General features: G+C 53.3%; 2 protein-coding genes and 2 long non-coding RNA genes across 6 annotated transcripts; 2 read left to right on the top strand and 2 right to left on the bottom strand.

Annotated features, from left to right (window-relative positions):
* Positions 1-3,605: 3,605 nt before the first annotated feature.
* Positions 3,606-5,496, bottom strand: TMEM141 (transmembrane protein 141). Of its 3 annotated transcripts, none has more exons than XM_078332491.1 (5): positions 5,263-5,496; positions 5,058-5,124; positions 4,803-4,886; positions 4,481-4,588; positions 3,606-4,015 (listed from the first exon to the last, which is right to left on the bottom strand). In XM_078332491.1, exons 1-5 carry the CDS (start codon positions 5,473-5,475, stop codon positions 4,002-4,004), a joined length of 486 nt encoding a protein of 161 aa, XP_078188617.1. In that variant the 5' UTR covers positions 5,476-5,496; the 3' UTR covers positions 3,606-4,001. The 3 variants fall into 3 exon arrangements, with proteins under 3 accessions (XP_078188617.1, XP_002743494.2, XP_078188608.1); XM_002743448.6 differs by having other exon boundaries at positions 5,422-5,496; XM_078332482.1 differs by lacking the exon at positions 5,058-5,124 and having other exon boundaries at positions 5,422-5,496.
* Positions 5,497-6,952: 1,456 nt separating this feature from the next.
* Positions 6,953-15,054, bottom strand: LOC108593665 (uncharacterized). The gene is made up of 3 exons (XR_001914221.4): positions 14,835-15,054; positions 13,019-13,112; positions 6,953-7,091 (listed from the first exon to the last, which is right to left on the bottom strand). It is a non-coding gene; the product is annotated as an uncharacterized LOC108593665 (long non-coding RNA).
* On the top strand, positions 10,703-12,956 carry LOC144577053 (uncharacterized). The gene is made up of 2 exons (XR_013520273.1): positions 10,703-10,807; positions 12,765-12,956. It is a non-coding gene; the product is annotated as an uncharacterized LOC144577053 (long non-coding RNA).
* On the top strand, positions 13,786-16,727 carry LCN15 (lipocalin 15). The gene is made up of 7 exons (XM_035263630.2): positions 13,786-14,006; positions 14,392-14,531; positions 14,585-14,673; positions 14,920-15,030; positions 15,779-15,880; positions 16,147-16,211; positions 16,596-16,727. The coding sequence occupies exons 1-6, from the start codon at positions 13,911-13,913 to the stop codon at positions 16,179-16,181; spliced, it is 573 nt and encodes a 190-aa protein (XP_035119521.1). The 5' UTR covers positions 13,786-13,910; the 3' UTR covers positions 16,182-16,211; positions 16,596-16,727.
* The last annotated feature ends 35 nt before the right edge of the window (positions 16,728-16,762 follow it).

Raw genomic sequence — 16,762 nt, 5'->3', positions numbered from 1 at the left:
GTGTCAGAAGGGATTAGTTCCCATCTCTGCACCCGCTCCGCCCTTCCCTTAGAGGGAAGTGCCTGGAGCACCAAGCAGCCTGGAACTCGATAGGGTATGCACGAGCTGATGGGGTACCTTTTCCCAGCCTTGCCTTAGTAGGCTCAGGTGGTCATAACAAGGTGCAGTAGCTGGGCACAGTGACTCACACCTGTAACCCCTGCACGTTGGGAGACTGAGGCGGGTGGATCACCAGAGGTCAGGAGTTCGAGACCAGTCTGGTCAACATGGAGAAATCCTGTTTCTACCAAAAATAGAAAAAGTAGTCCGGTGTGATGGTGTGTGCCTGTAGTCCCAGCTACTTGGGAAGCCGAGGGAGAATTCCTTGAACCCAGGAGGTAGAGGTTGCAGGGAGCTGGGTGGGCACCGAGGAAGGAGAGCTAAGCAGACCCCTGGAACAATTAATGCCTGAATATCCTAGTGTATAGTGTTACTACTCAGTTATTTCCTTGTATATAATCCTTTATATATATCATATATTAATCTATAGTCAGAACAATTCATGCCTGAGGAATATCTTACTACTCAGTTATATGTTATAGTCAGAGGAATGTCTAGAGCAGACACGGTGCAGAGCATGAATTAAGGGAAAAACAGCTATACATACATACATAATCATATCTTGTTTATAGTTATCAGAGGAATGTCTAGAGCAGACATGGTGCAGAGCAAGATTTAAGGGAAAAACAGCTATACATACATACATAATCATATCTTGTTTATAGTTATCAGAGGAATGTCTAGAGCAGACATGGTGCAGAGCAAGATTTAAGGGAAAAACAGTTAGACCAGGACAAGAATGTATGGCCTGGCGGTAGTGCCTCTGCCTGAAAGCACATGTGCTACATAGCAGGCCGGCCAGGCGGCAGCGTTCAGTATCATGGCAGGCTTGGAGCAAGTCACTCCTGAAAAGGAGTTGCAGTACCTTGCATTCAGTTCTTGTGGAAGGCTGGCCTCAGGCCAGCAAGCGTGCGGGCATCGCAGGGCTTAAAACCCCACAGGTATAATTGCACGTAGGTGGCTGTATACCCCACCAGCCATGCTGCTGTGTACTGACTCAAAGCATCGTATAGAAATCACTGGAAGCTGCCAGCAGATGGCTGTAGACCCTGCCAGCTCTTTACTGTGCTGACTCAAAGCATCCTCCTATAGAATTCCTTAGAAGTAGCCTGCCCCTGGATAAGAAGTGTTGCACACTGCACCCCCTCCACTGTGCACTTGCCTCGGCGACCTAATGGGGGTGGACCCCTTGCTGCGCACTGCCCACTACCTAGCCTAGGTGACCTAATGGAGGTGGACCCCTTGCTGCGCACTGCCCACTACCTAGCCTAGGTGACCTAATGGAGGTGGACCCCTTGCTGCGCACTGCCCACTACCTAGCCTAGGTGACCTAATGGAGGTGGACCCCTTGTTTACTGCTTACATGACTGTCTTGACCCTATCACTATCCTTAAGATGACCCCACTCACTACCTTGCCCGCTAACCTATACCCAATAAATACAGATGCTCCTGGACGTTCAGGGCCTCGCCTGTCTCCACTTTAGTTGGCCAGGCCCCCTGAGCCCAGCTGCACTGTCCTTCTGTGTCTTTATTTCTTGGATCCTGCACCTAAGCACAGCAATGGGGACACCTCACAACCCTGTAAGGCTTGACCCCACAAGCTGAGATCGTGCCACTGCACGCCAGCCTGGGCGACAGAGTAAGACTCTGTCTCAAAAAAATAAAAACAAGGCGCCATGGACTGTGGGGTATGAACAGCAGCCTGGAGGCTGCGGGCGGAAAGCCGGGTGAGCAGGGCTGGTGTCTCCTGAGGCCCCTCTCCGTGGCTTGCAGACGCCATCTTCTCCCCATGTCCTCACGTGGTCATTCCTCTGTGTGTCTGTGTCCTAATTTCGTCTTCTTATGAGGACACGAGTCCATTGGATTAGGGCCCACCCCAATGACCTCATTTTTACCGTAATGGCCTCTGTAAAGCCCCATCTCCAAATACAGTGACATGCTGAGGTCCTGGGGATCAGGGCCTCATACAGGAATTTTAGGGGACCCAAGCCCGCCTGACTGGCCTTTGCCCGTGCTGTCGCAGCGTCTTCCTCTGCGAGCTCTCACACAGTTCCCTTCCTTTTCTGGTCACTGTTTTTGGAAAGCCAGTCCAGGCAAACTCCAGGATCAGCAAGCCAGGCCTTACCCTCAGGGTGCTCGGATGACCCTAAAGGTGTGGTCTGCTCACCTCCCCTTTTTTTGGGGTGCAAGCTTGGAATCCAGCTGAGGTAGAGACTACCTGCTGTCCTTCCTCAGATATAAAACACCTGAATGTTAGTGGGTGCATGGCTGCCCAGAGCAAGTCTGCCTTCCTGAGCTCCCGGCAGTGGGTGCTCCCGACGACCTTGTTCAGGCCAACAGAGATCAGCAGTGGCCACAAGCTGCCCTTTCTTCCCTCTCAGATGACATAAAGACACAATGGCCGAAGCTGGTGCAGCCACCTGAGGCCATGAGGCATATTTGGGAACGAAGGCCACTGCAGCAGGAACAGACTGAAAAGAGCCGGGTCCCTGACTCCCTGTCAACCCTGGACCACCCATGTGGACTTTTACATGAAAAATGAAGCTCGGTGGGGCGCAGTGACTCAGGCCTGTAATCCGAGCAGTTTGGGAGGCCGAGGTGGGTGAATCACTTGAGGTCAAGAGTTCCAGACCAGCCTGGCTAATATGGTGAAACCCCATCTCTACTAAAAATACAAAAATCAGCGGGGCATGGTGGCGGGCGCCTGTAATCCCAGCTACTCAGGAGGCTGAGGCTGGAGAATCGCTTGAACTGGTGAGATGGAAGTTGCAGTGAGCCGAGATCACGCCCCTGCACTCCAGCCTGAGTGACAGAGCAAGACTCAGTCTCAAAAAAAAAAAAAAACCAACAAAACCCAGAAAAATACAGCTCCATCTTGCTGAAGCCAGTCATGTTGAGCTTCCTGTCACTTTGAAGATGCAGTAGGAACTCAGTACTCAGTTCTTTCTTTCCAGTGACTGGTAAGGTGAGGTAGGGGCTGGAGCAGGGGTAGGGCTATGGGCCTCGGTGCTGCCGGGAACCAGCTGTGACCACGATGGGCTGGCTGAGATTGTGTGGTGTCCACCTCTTCCTTCTCTCAGGGCTGGGGCTGTGGGTAGACTTGCCCACTCAGCAGCTTTCCTTCTCAGGCTAGCTCTGCCTCTGCGGAGTCACTTCGGCTAATAGACAAGTGTGGAATGATAGGCAGGTGGGTGTAGCCCATATGCCCTCCTCTCCCAGCAGCCAAGCTCTGGCCTGCCTCACCCCTTTAGCTTTGACCCCTACATGCCAAGTGCTACAGATGCAGACCCCCATACAGAGAGGCTGTGGTGTTCTCATGTGGCCTACAGGGCTGGTGCAAAAGTCTAATTCTGGGTTTCAGTGTTGGGAACTTCCCTGTACGTCCTCAGTATATAACTTATATGTGAACCTCATATATCAACTGCAGGGTAATAAAGGTGTCATGTGACCTGTCATCATCTTACCCTTCTGATTTGTTTTTCACCTGCCCAGGTGGAAACTCAGGTGGACAGGAAGATAAGCCATTTATTAACCACACACCCTAGCACCAGCTGTCACCTTGTGACTTGTTGGAGGTAAAGGGTCCAGAAAGGGAATTAGAGTGCACAAGCCCTAGGTGGGGGCTCCCAGACACACCCTCTCTGCTGGCAGTGCAGACCATGTATCCCGATAACCTGGAGGAGAACCACCACCCAGGGAGAGCCCCTTCTGCTACAGCCTCCTGGGCGCGTCCCAGGTGGGGGCAGAAGCTGTCTGCAGGGGCTGGTTAGGCCTGGCCATGCATGTGGACAGAGGATATGGTTGGGACACACTAGGGTGTGGGGAGGGGGGCTGGGGGGCATGAAGGCTGTGTTCCAGGACTCTTCCTGCTCCCAACGTCTGTGCCCCAGCTGGAGCCTTCCTAGTTTCGCTGATCTGTAAGAGCCAAAGAGAGACAAGCTCGAACCACATTGTCGTGGGTTGGAGTCCCTGCACCCATTTTATCATGGCAAAAACTGGGTCCCATAAGAAGGACAGCAGGCAGTGGGGGCCAGGCCTGGGTCCAATGCAGAGCCTCCCAGTCCAGCCTCACTCCTTGTGGGTGTCCACGTGGCTGGCTGTGGCCTTCCCATGCACCTCACTCTGCACGATTCCTCTCCATCTCAGGGGTACCCCAGCCCCTCTTGGCTCTTCCTCCAGCAAAGGGAGCTCTTCACGATCTGTCTACTGTGCACACCCCCGGCTCCAGCCCTGGGAGTCACATGCTGAGAAGGCTGGGCCAGAGGGAGAGAGCTTGTCTAGCCTATCATGGTGGTGGGGGGCACCCAGGCTTGGCTGCCTAAAACCCTGGGCACTGGAGCCGTGGCATCCACTTCCCGCTAACCCCCAGGCTCTTCTCACCTGTGCTCCTGTCTTTGGGGAGCTGCCCGGTCTCCAGGAAGAGCCAGAGGTTGTTGCATTTCTCTGTCTCCACTCTTGTCACTCCGTAGCTGGCCAAGGAGCCGGCGACTGTGGAGCAGTGAGTGGAAGAGGGGATTGGGGTCTCTGTGTTTCTCAGGGTGAGACTGAGCTAGTTCCTGGCAGATGTGGTGGGTGGGCTCAGGTGGGGCTCCCACCAAGACTTGGGGCTCCATGTCAGAGTCACAGATGCAGAACCACAGCCCCCAACCCTAGCAGAAGCCCACCCCACAAAGAGCCCAGGCAGGGGCCCCGAAGTACCCACCCACAGCCACTAGTAGGCTCCACTGCAAAGGGTACGGAAACTTCCTCTGAATGAACACCTGGAAGCCGAAGGCCGCGCCGGTGCCTGCAAGGAGCCGAGGTCCCATCAGTCAACTCGTACCCGGGGCTGGCCGGGGGCACACCTTGCCAGGCCCCCAGCACCTGAGGGCAGGTGACTTGCGCCCCCTGCTGGGGAGCCAGGGCGGGGCAGGAGGGTGCGTTCTCTCTGCGCCGCAGGACACCTGGTGCAGCCTACCTGTGATGAAGGCGAAAACGCCCTCCATGAAGGCTTGCGACTGGCACGCGGCATATTCCCGGAGTCCCTAGGGTGGCAGGGCGGGGGTGAAGGCTCGGTTCCCTGCCCTCTTCTTTCACCGCCTCTCCTGTCCCTCCTCTGGGCACACCCTGGCTGTGGAGGAGACCCTGGGCGCTTGGACACGTCCCACCTCCCCTATGCTCACCCGGACGCCGAGCCCCATAGCAAATGGGTGCCCCCAGCCTTCGCCACTCTTCCCTGACGAGGGCCCCCCCCTCCCCAGCGCCCCGCCCCAGTCCCCCGCCTCGCTCAGGCCAGCTTCTGAGGCCTGAGGCCTGCCCGGGTCCCAGGCCGGCCTTCTCACCGGGTGCTTGGCGGCCACGGCGTCATCCACCCGGGACAAGCCCAGGTTCACCATGGTTGGCCAGGCTCGGGGAGCGGGCCTGCGCAGGCGCAGGAGGGGGATGGGGGGCGGGGCAGGGGGGTGGGGCCTAGGGGACGGGCCCTCGCAGTAACAGGCGGAGGGGCGGGGCTAGGAGGCGGGGCCTGCGGGGGTGTAGGCGGAGGGGCCAGGGCCTTGGCTTGGGGGCGGAGCCTGGGTCTAGCCTGCGAGAGCTCAAGGGAGATGGGTGGGGCGTGGCCACGCCTCTAGGAGCCTGATCTCCGCGACCTCAAGGGACGACTGGGCGGGGCGAAGGCGGGGACCGGTCCGGACGTGGCTGAGAGCGCGAGCTCCTCCGTGGGGTCTCCGCCACCAGCCTCATTCCCACAGGGAGAGGCCTAATGGTTGTGTTTTATTTTGCTTAAGGACTAGAATCAGGGATTAAATCTCATAAGCGACCACAGAGTGGGGGGTGTATAAAATTATTATTTAGCAAAGTGGTTCTATGACCAACGAGCAGCTTAGCAGCTGAGCCTCGAACTGCGTTTCTTTTGTTTTTTGGCATGACAGTCTTTACTTTTAAATGACTATCGATACATGAAATGATAGCATGGAACTAGTTCTTGAATTCTATCGTCTAGTAATCTTGATTAAGAGAAACTAAACACCGTGCAGACAATTCCACTAGTATTCGTCTAACCATTAGCAAGAATGGACGATTTTAAGGCTGGCTGCTGCCTCACACGGGTTGCAAATAACTATTTACTGCTTTTTCATAGATAAAGTCCCTGACCTTCAATAAAGTGTTAAGGAAAAAAATTATTTAATCTCTTCCTTTCTTCAAATAATTTTTTTTTTTTAAACTAGATCTAAGAAAAAAATACCGATATACATGCTGCTTGGGTTTGGGGAGACAGTTGCCCAGGTGACATGGCAAGAGACTGAAAACACTATGTCCCAGCATAATAAATGATTACTTAGTTATAGCAATGACACCAAATAGATATTAGATTCAATTATGTAACCAAGCCTATAACATCATTATTCTTTTTTATTTATTACTTTTTAAATTTATTTATTTATTTTAATAATAGAAACTGGGTTTCACTATGTTGGCCAGGATGGTCTCGATCTCTTGACCTAGTGATCCACCTGCCTTGGCCTCCCAAAGTGCTGAGATTACAGGTGTGAGCCACCACACCTGGCCTACATCATTATTCTCTATTAATATTTAGTATTACAGTGTAGGAACATTTCTGTCTTATAGTATAGACATAATTGGGTTAAATATATTAGGAACTGAAGGGACATTGTGAGGAGTGATCAGGAGACAAGAGTGAGAACCTTGTGGAAGCGCCAGCGCCTGGGAAGGCGCCTGTTACTTAGCAGGCAGGACTTGTGGTAACGCCAGCGACTGGGGAGGTGCCAGTTACTTAGCAGGCCATAGGGTAGTTCCCCTTTCACTGAGGGAGTTCACTGAAAACTCTGCTCCATCTGGCTCTTGAGGAAGACCTGACACTAGCCAGGCCAGCCGCAGACATTCAGGGGCTTAAACACCTCCTCTCCGTGGTGCCGGGTTCTGATGGTCATCATCCTCGTCCACTTTCAGGTTCCACTTTCCCACCCGATGCTCCCGTGTAAATTCTTAGAAGCTGTGAGAAGTAAGAATGGAGGAATCCTAAAAGCCCTTGATCTCTCTGATAAGCACACAGAAAGATGCTGACATATGTGCCTCCCCTCCTTACAGCGGCTACCTGAGAGGGAGGGGCCCTCTATACTGTACCCCTGTGACCCCCTGTACTATACCCACGTGACCACCTAAACTGTACCCATGTGCCCCCCCCCCCCGTATTGTAAGAACATTGTTGAGAACTGAACGCAAGCCCGGGAATCTCGTCCAGCGAGAGGGTCCCAAACCTGGAAGAGAGCGTGTGCCGGAAAAAAAGGAGATAGAAAAGAGCGAGGTCTGGAGGGCTACATGCGCTATGCCCATGCAGCAATTTTATTTTTGCAATGTTTCATTATATACTTTTCTGAAGTTAAAGTTGTTTACGCCAGATCAACATACTTAAGTTACAGTAAGCAAGTTACCCCCACTAAGTTACGCCCAGTAAGTAAGTTAAGCCCAGTAAGTAGGTTAAGCCCAGTAAGTAGGTTACGCCCAATAGGTCAATGTAAGTAAGTTACAGTCACGCCCTGTAAACTATGGTAAGTAAGTTACAGTTACTACACCCAGTAAGTTACAGTAAGTTACCAAGTGTAAATACTTAAGTTAATATTTTACAATGAAGGTAACAAGGGTCCAAAATGAACACAATCAAGCAATAAACCGTAAGAAGCCAAAAGTGGACACATTGCCTCCCAAGTCCTCATATCCATAAAGTAATGTCTGTTAATTATTTAGAATAACATAGTCCCTCTCTCGGTTCCTGCTTTCCCTCAGCTCGACTCCCCCAACCGGGGATCTGTGTCTGGGCTCAAGCTCACCATATGGTGAGACCCATTTCCTAGGGGCATCACACGGGAGTGATCCCCACAGGTCTCCCTTAGAACATGATTTGCTTGACCCCTACCAATCACGTCAGATGTGTCACTCTCTGGCCCTGCCCCCTGCCTTGCATACAATAAATATCCAGGCATTCAAGGCCACTGCTGGACTCCGCCCCTTTGTGGCAGTGGTCCCCCAGCGCAGCTGAATTCTCTTATCTCTGTGTCTGTGTCTTTCTTTCCTTCAATCTATCATGTCTGCACACAAAACAGCACTCACCAGTGTTGTGAACTGAACGCGAGCCCAGGAATCTTATCCAGCGAGAGGGTCCCAAACCTGGAAGAGAGCGTGCGCGGAAAGAAAGGAGAAAGAAAAAGAGCGAGCTCTGGAGGACTACATGAGCTATGCCCATGCAGCAATTTTATTTTTGCAATAGGTTCCATTATATACTTTTTCTGTTTAATGTTGTTTACGTCAAATCAAAATACTTAAGTCACAAGGTAAACAAGTTAAGCCCACTAAGTAAGTTACGCCCAGTAAGTAAGTTACACCCAGTAAATACTTAACAAGTGTAAATACTTAAGTCACAAGATAAGTAAGTTATGCCCAGTAAGTAAGTTACGCCCAGTAAATACTTAACAAGTGTAAATACTTAAGTCACAAGGTAAGTAAGTTATGCCCAGTAAGTAAGTTACTCCCAGTAAGTAAGTTATGCCCAGTTAACAATTGTAAATACTGAAGTTAATATTTTACAATGAATGTAGCAAGGATCCAAAATGAACACAATGAAGCAATAAACCATAAGGAATCGAAAGTGGACACAATGCCTCCCAAGTCCTCATATCCATAAAGTAATGTCTGTTAATTATTTTGAATAGCATAGTCCCTCTCTCGGTTCCTGCTTTCCCTCAGCTCAACTCCCCCAACCGGGGATCTGTGTCCGGGCTCAAGCTCACCATATGGCGAGGCCCATTTCCTAGGGGCCTCACACAGGAGCGATCCCCACAGTTCTCCCTCACACCAGACCCTGCCCTTGAGCCAAAAGGCATAGGGAAAAAGACAACATCTACCCATTGAATTCCTCATAAATGTGAGGTAAAAGGATGACATTTTTGGACAGTTTCGAAGTCTGTAGATTTGCTACTCTCCAAAAAGTGGAAGGAGCTGCTATATAACATACGGAAATAATGTATTGCCATTTCATCAGCGTATAACCAGAGCTGCACTGAAGCTTCCTGTTCCACGAGAGCATCTAAAATGCCAGGCCACAGAACAGCTGACTCTCTCTTCTATCCATTTATGCGGCAGTTTTCATGGATTTCTGGCCAGATGTCACAGACAGAAGCCAAGAGGTTATCCATGACGTCATCCCTCTTCTGCCGAAAGCAGGTCTGGAGCTGGTCATGTTCTCCTGGGTCTCCTCCACTGCAGGGCCGCAGCTGCCCTGGGCTCCCAGAGCCGCAGCCTCTCTGGCCTCAAGCTCTTTCTCCCTCTGCAGATGGCACTGTTCAGCTTCCACCGGAGCTGCCCCTTTGGCCTGCCTCAGCCTCCGGTTCTTTCTTGTTTCTGTTTTGTTCTGAGACGGAGTGTCCTCTATCGCCCAGGCACCATCTTGGTTCACTGCCACCCCTGCCTCTGGGTTCAAACAATTCTCCTGCCTCAGCCTCCCAAGTAGCTGGGATTACCGGTTCCCGCCACCACACCTGGCAAATTTTTTGTATTTTTAGTAGAGACAGGGTTTCACCATGTTGGCCATGGTGGCAGCCGTTATGAGACCAAGGCCAGTGGTCTAAAGCACCTCGACGGCCCTGTGGGTCCTCAAGCTGCGCTTTAAACCTTAATTTTTTCTTTTTCTTTTTTAATGTTTATTTTATGTACAAAGAACTATCATGGTTTTTCAAGGTAGATGCCTTGGATAATCCTTTGAAGGAAGAATGATTCAGTCCAACTCAATAAAACTGACATCGTTCGTTCGTGTACTGACGGACACACCGGCGGCCGTATTTACGGGTGGAACAGACTTGACAGGAGTGGGAACCCCAGCTGAATTTTCGAGGGTGGCTCCAGTGCAGCAGCTGGTGACCCGTCTTGCTCTCAGGAGTGCAACGAGGTAAAACTTTAAACTTTTCTTTCTTGTTTACGTTTTCCTCTCCCGGCTCCAGATGTCAAGATATAACCTTGAGAGAAACCACCTGTGTGTTGCGTATCACCTGGAAACGCAGCCTGGGAGCCGCACCGTTTCCTTCCCGTCCTGTGCTCCAGGCCTCTGCACCGTCATCTACCTAAACGTGGGTTCAGCGCGCATCGTGCTCTTATCTGCTCATGTATTTCCTTAGAAGCTTCAGGAGGTGGATGCTGACAGCGACCAGGGACCTCCAGAATTCTCTCTCCAGTGAAAGACTTCTTCAGGGGTGGAACCCACTGCTGACTGGAGAGTGACTAAGAGATCCACTAGGACTAATGTATTAATCTATAACCTGGCAGGATCCATGATGGCACCAGCCCCTTCACTGAATGGGGCAACAGTTCAAGAGGACACCGGGTGTTTGGCATGTGCCTGTGGTCCCAGCTACTCAGGAGGCTGAGGCAGGAGAATCGCTTGAACCCAGGAGGTGGAGGTGCAGTGAGTAGAGATCGCGCCATTGCACTCCAGCCTGGGTGGCAGAGCGAGACTCTGTCTAGGCGGCAGGGGAGAGAGGGGGAGAGAGAGAGAGGGAGAGAGAGAGAGGTGGGGAGAGAGAAAGAGAGAGAGAGAGAGAGAGAGAGGTGGGGAGAGAGAAAGAGAGAATCCTCTCTTCTTTCTAGATCTTTTCCCTGATCCAGGAGAGATTTAACCAAGAGTCTCACACTCAAGAGCTCCCAAGGCAAGAGGCCCACTGGGTGAGTCACACCCCTGGCAGCTACCTGACCCCCTTGCCTTTTCTGAATTCCAAACTCTTTCTTTCTTTTCTTTTATTTTTTGAGATTGAGTCTTGCTCTGTCATCCTACTTGGGAGGCTGAGGCAGGGGAATTTCTTGAACATGGAAGGTGGAGGTTTCAGTGAGCTGAAATGGCACCGTTGCACTCAAGCCTGGGCAACACGAGCAAAACTCCATCTCAAAAATAATAAAATAAAATGAAAATGAAAGCACTCTCTACAGGGTGGCAGTGGGCTGAGCAATCCACTCAAGGTCCCCGTTACAGAAGTTCTGGGGTTTCAATATCCTCCCGAGGTTTCCCACTGGTTACTTGGCATATTGTGGGTAACCCCCCACCGAGGGAAGGAGAACTAAGGCACCGAGGAAGGAGAGCTAAGCAGAACCCTGTGTGTTGCGTATCACCTGGCACAGTTAGGGCTTGAGGAATATCTCACTTTATAGTGTTACTACTCAGCTATTTTCTTTTATATAATCCTTTACATAATCATGTTAGTTTATAGAATTAGGGCTTGAAGGGTCCCTTTATATAATCCTCTCTATATATCATATAATAGTTGATAGTATGAGTGCCTAAAGAACATTTCCCTACATATATACCTATAATTATATCTTAGTTCATAACGGAAGAATGCCTAGAGTGGACACAGTACAGAGCATGAATTAAGGAATAAGCAGCTTATCATCGGAGGAATGCCTAGAGCAGACACAGTGCAGAGCATGATTTAAGGAAAAACAGTTATGCCAGGACAAGAATCCATGGCCCAGGCGGCAGCGTTCAGTATCGTAAAGATACCTGCTGTATGGCAGGCTTGGGGCGAGAGCCACTCCTCCTGATAAAGGAGTTGTAGGACCTTGCTCCAGTTCTTGTGGAAGGCTGCCCTCAGACCGGCAATCCACCTTGGTGACTGTGAACTTTATCAGCTCTTGCTACTGTGCTGCTCAAAAAGCATCTTCCCATAGAAACCATTGGAAGGTGCTAGAAGGTGGCGGTAACCCTGACAGCTCTGTCACTGCTATGTGATTTAAAGCATCCTCCTATAAATCTTCTTAGAAGTAGTTTGCCCATAGATAGAAGTACTGCACACTGCGCACGGCCCACCTTCAAACCTTGGTGACCTAATGGCGGTGGACCTTTACTGCGCACGGCCCTTGCCTTCATGGGAACAGATCCCTTGCTGTGCACTGTCCACCTCCTACCCTAGGTGACCTAATGGGGCTGGACCCCATGTTTTATTGCTCATGACCCTATCACTATCCTTAAAGATGACCTCACTCACTGCCCTGCCCCCTAACCTAAGGGAGACCTGTGGGGATCACTCCTGTGTGAGGCCCCTAGGAAATGGGCCTCGCCATACGGTGAGCTTGAGCCCGGACACAGATCCCCGGTTGGGGGAGTCGAGCTGAGAGAAGGCAAGAACTGAGAGAGGGACTATGTTATTCTAAATAATTAACAGACATTACTTTATGGATATGAGGACTTGGGAGGCAATGTGTCCACTTTTGGCTTCTTACGGTTTATTGCTTGATTGTGTTCATTTTGGACCCTTGTTACCTTCATTGTAAAATATTAAGTATTTACACTTGGTAACTTACTTATCGTAACTTACTGGGTGTAACTGTAACTTACCATAACTTACTGGGCATGACTGTAACTTACTTACCTTGACCTATTGGGCGTAACCTACTTACTGGGCGTAACCTACTTACTGGGCTTAACTTACTTACTGGGCGTAACTTAGTGGGGGTAACTTGCTTACTGTAACTTAAGTATGTTGATCTGGCGTAAACAACTTTAACTTCAGAAAAGTATATAATGAAACATTGCAAAAATAAAATTGCTGCATGGGCATAGCGCATGTAGCCCTCCAGACCTCACTCTTTTCTATCTCCTTTTTTTCCGGCACACGCTCTCTTCCAGGTTTGGGACCCTCTCGCTGGACGAGATTCCCGGGCTCGCGTTCAGTTCACAACAGCTGGCGCCCAACATGGGGCGAGTCAGTTCACAACACTAACCTATACACAATAAATGCTCACGCTTCTGGACATTCGGGATCTCGCCTGACTCTGCTTATAGGTGGCATGGCCCCCAAGCCCAGCTGCGTTTTCCTTGTACTTCTGTGTCCTGTCTCTTTATTTCTCGGATCCTGTCCCTCAGCACAGCATAAGACTCACCCCATGATGCTGTAGGGCCCTCAGCCCTACACGTTTCCCGATGTAAATGGAGAGGATGAAGTCAAGTTACAAAGTCGTTTACTCCGGTTGAGCCCTAAGTAAATAGAGAGGATGAGGCGAAGTTAAAAGCCATTCACATTCCTGTCATTGTTGGAGTGTTTCTATGTGATTTGGTTCTAGGAAGTCTTTGGGTTCCTACCTCCCTGCCTCACTATCACTCCAGAGGCCTGGCAGTGCTGGCCTCCGTGCCAGGACCCCTACCCCTGACTCTGTCCCTGACCACAGGGTTCTGGGTGGTGCGCTCTGAGGCCACCTGCTGCTCCTTATCCAGTGTCCCTGGGTGCTCTGTGAGGACACAGAGAGGTCACTTGGGAGGTTCCAGCCTCTGCCAGCCCACAGAGCCTTCCCGGCGTCACTGCCATCTGCACGCTTACACAACCAGTGATAAGGCGGTGTCCAATGCCTTAATCCTCCCCAGGGCCAGCCCAGCCCCGTCTGGTCCCTGGCCTGCTTGCTGGAATCCCACCTGGGGGCTGCATTGGGGTTGGTGGGTCTGGAGTGAGGGGCACGAGGCCTTTCTCACAGCTATGGGGGCACAAGCTCTGCCCCGGACCCTCTGCCATTGTGACCCTACCCTCATGTTGGGGGTGAGAGAAGGGGGCTTTCTGGGTGGCCAGACCCCAGAAGAGGGGCCTCCAGGAAGTGACCCCTGGAGCTGAGGAACACTGGAGTGATTGTGCCAAACAATGGACAAGGGGGCTGGAATCTCAGAGCCGAAGTACCTTCTGCTCTCATCTGCTCCACCCAGGAGCAGGTGCACCCAGGTTGTGTCCTGGCTATAAATCTGGCCCCCTGGGGCCACAGCACGAGGGGCTGGAGGGCAGGCAAGGGGATGAAGGTGTTCCTGCTCAGCGCAATCCTGGCCCTGCTCTGGGTGCCCACAGCTCAGGCTGAGGTTCTGCTGCAGCCTGACTTCAATGCCACAAAGGTACCAGGGGCCTCTGCGCTGGCCTGCAATGGGTGGGAGCTGGGCCCTTGCCAGAGACAAGGTGATCATTGTGACAGCTGCCTGTCTTGGGGCGCTTGTTCCGTGCCCAGCCAGGCACGAGCTGTAGATCCACTCTGTGCTTAATCCTAAACCAACCTATATAGGGATTATTACTGCGCCCATGTCACAGCTGGGGAACTGAGGCTCACAGCTGCTCTGTGACCTGCCCGAGAGGAGTCCCTGTCCACCCGGACTCAGCTCACACCCGGGAGACGGCCACTACAGGCCCTCTTGCTGTGTGACTTCTGTGTTGTCCCCGGATCACTGGGCAAGGAGGGCCTTGCTGCTGACCGTCCTGGCCTGTGGGTGACTAAGGCCCTGGAAGTTCTCAGGCCTCTGGTATGTGGTCTCCATGGCATCCGACTGCAAAGTCTTCCTGGGCAACAAGAACCACCTGCCCATGTCCACCAGGGCCATCAAGGCCACAGAGGAGGGTGGCCTCCACGTCTGCATGGAGTTCCTGGGGTGGCTGCCTGGGCTGGGCTGGGGGGCTGAGGCAGCTGGGTACCATGAGTGAGCTGGCTATGTACCCCCGGGGCGGATGGCTGTAACCAGGTAGATGCCGACTACCTGAAAGTGGGCTCCGAGGGACACTTCAGAGTCCCGGGTAGGTTCTACCTTATCTGCCTTCAGGGGCGCTGGATGCTGCCTCTCTGGGGGTCACGTGAGGCTGACTTTCCACCCGGGCCCCAGCTGTCCATCACAGTCTCCAGTCCCTGCCTGCCCCCCCCCCCGCCCCTTCTCTGTCATCGAGGAACAGGCTCCTACCCCAGCAGCAGGGGCAGGCGTGGGTGGGGTTGGTGCCCGGGCCCGTCCACTTCTCCAGGCCGATCGGCAGCCTGACTCTCCGCAGCCTTGGGCTACCTGGACGTGCGCGTCGTGGACACAGACTACAGCTCCTTCGCCATCGTCTACATCTACAAGGAGCTGGAGGGAGCCCTCAGCACCATGGTGCAGCTCTTCGGTGAGGGCCAGTCCCCGTCCGCCCGCCCGCCCCTTCCCAGAGGCCCCGCCCCCACGCTTTCTGCCCCCACCTGCTGGCCCCGCTCCTCATCACAGGACCCGCCTCCACCCACTCTGCCCCCACCTACTGGCCCCGCCCCTCCTCACAGGACCCGCCCCCACCCATTCCGCTCACAAAACGGCCCCGCCCCTCACTACAGGCCCCTCCCCTTCTGGAGCTGTCCCTGCCATCTCCTGCTGTGACCTCCTCACACACTCGTGGCCTGGCAAGGACCAGGTGGGGTGGGAGCTGGACCCTCAGTGCTTTGGATGTGGAGGAGGTTGGCTGGGGGGTCCCGCAGTGCCTGCTCCTCTCTGGCTTCCTGAGAGTGGTGTCCCAACCTTCTCTGACAGGCCTCACTGCATGAGTCTTACGGCTGGGGCCGAGGTTCTTCATTTCCTGGGGACTCCCTGGGTGGGGAGGACAGGGTGAGGCTGGAGGCTTCTGGGCTGCAGGGAGAGATGCTGAAGGGGGAGTGGGGCCCAGGAGGACAGCCAGACCACCCCAACCTCCCCGACACCTCCGTGTGAATTGGGAAAGGGGGCCCTAAGATTCCTTCAGCCAGGCAGGCACTTTTGTGCAGTGCACAACCTGCACAACCCAGGGTGGCGGCCTTGTTGTCAGCCCTCGGGGAGGCGGATCGAGGCCAGGAGAGCCCCTGCTGCCTCCCCTTTTGCTGCTGGGTTCATAGTGACCCTGCTCTGCCCAGGCCGGACCCAGGATGTGAGTCTCCAGGCTCTGAAGGCCTTCCAGGACTTCTACCTGATGCTGGGGCTTCCGGATGACATGGTGCTCATGCTGCCCAAGTCAGGTACCCTGGCAAGCCTGCCCCACCCCACGCCCCCAGCCTGCCCTGCCTCCCATGAGCCCACCCTTCCTCCCCACCTCAGCACAGGCAGTGTGTGGGCAGCAGGGGGTCTTGTCTTCTAGGGTGGGCTGGCAGCCCCTGCAACACAGACTCCAGGAGAGGCTTTGGGCAGCGCTGGGGCCAGTGGCCTTGGCACCAGGGGTTGGGGGCTTTGGGAAGCAAGGGCAGTCCTGGCTGTCAGCAACTCACGAATGTCATCCTCCCCACAGACACGTGCATCCCTGAGAGCAAGGAGAAGCCCTGATGCCTCTGGACCCCACCCAGCCCTTCCCAGGTGGGTTCTCCAGGCCCTGCAGGGGCCACCCTGGTTGCCTCTCCCCTCCCCATCACAGCCTGACATCTGCGTCCAAATCTCCCTCCCCATGTTGGTGCTGCCGCAGCGAGCCCCACAGGGCCCTCTTCTTGTGAGCATGCCTGTCCCTGGATGTAGGGCCCACTGTAAATGCAAGGTGACCTTGTCTCCAGAGTCTAAACTCATAGTTTCTGCAAAGACTGTTTCCAAACAAGGCCGCGTTTGGAGATTCCAGGTGGGCCTGAAGTTTTGGAGACACAATTCCATCCACAGCTCTGGGTCCCCGCTGTGTCCACACAGCCTCTGGCTCCCTCCCCAGGGCACCGTCCTGCCTTGGAATTGCGTGGGCCTCTTCTCCTCCCCCAGGGCCCAGGAGAGCAGACCACAGCCTTTGTGCCCAGTGCCATCACAGAAGCCACATTCGGGTGGGGTCTTGGGGAGACCTCCCCCTAAACCAGATGCCAGAAGACCATTGGGTCCCTCACCCAGGCTCACAGCCAAGACTTTGGGCATAACCACACGTCACGAGTCTG

This window comes from Callithrix jacchus, chromosome 1, assembly GCF_049354715.1.
Source record: "Callithrix jacchus isolate 240 chromosome 1, calJac240_pri, whole genome shotgun sequence".
Classification (NCBI taxonomy): Eukaryota; Metazoa; Chordata; class Mammalia; order Primates; family Cebidae; genus Callithrix; species Callithrix jacchus.
This window is presented reverse-complemented; position numbering and strand designations above follow the sequence as displayed.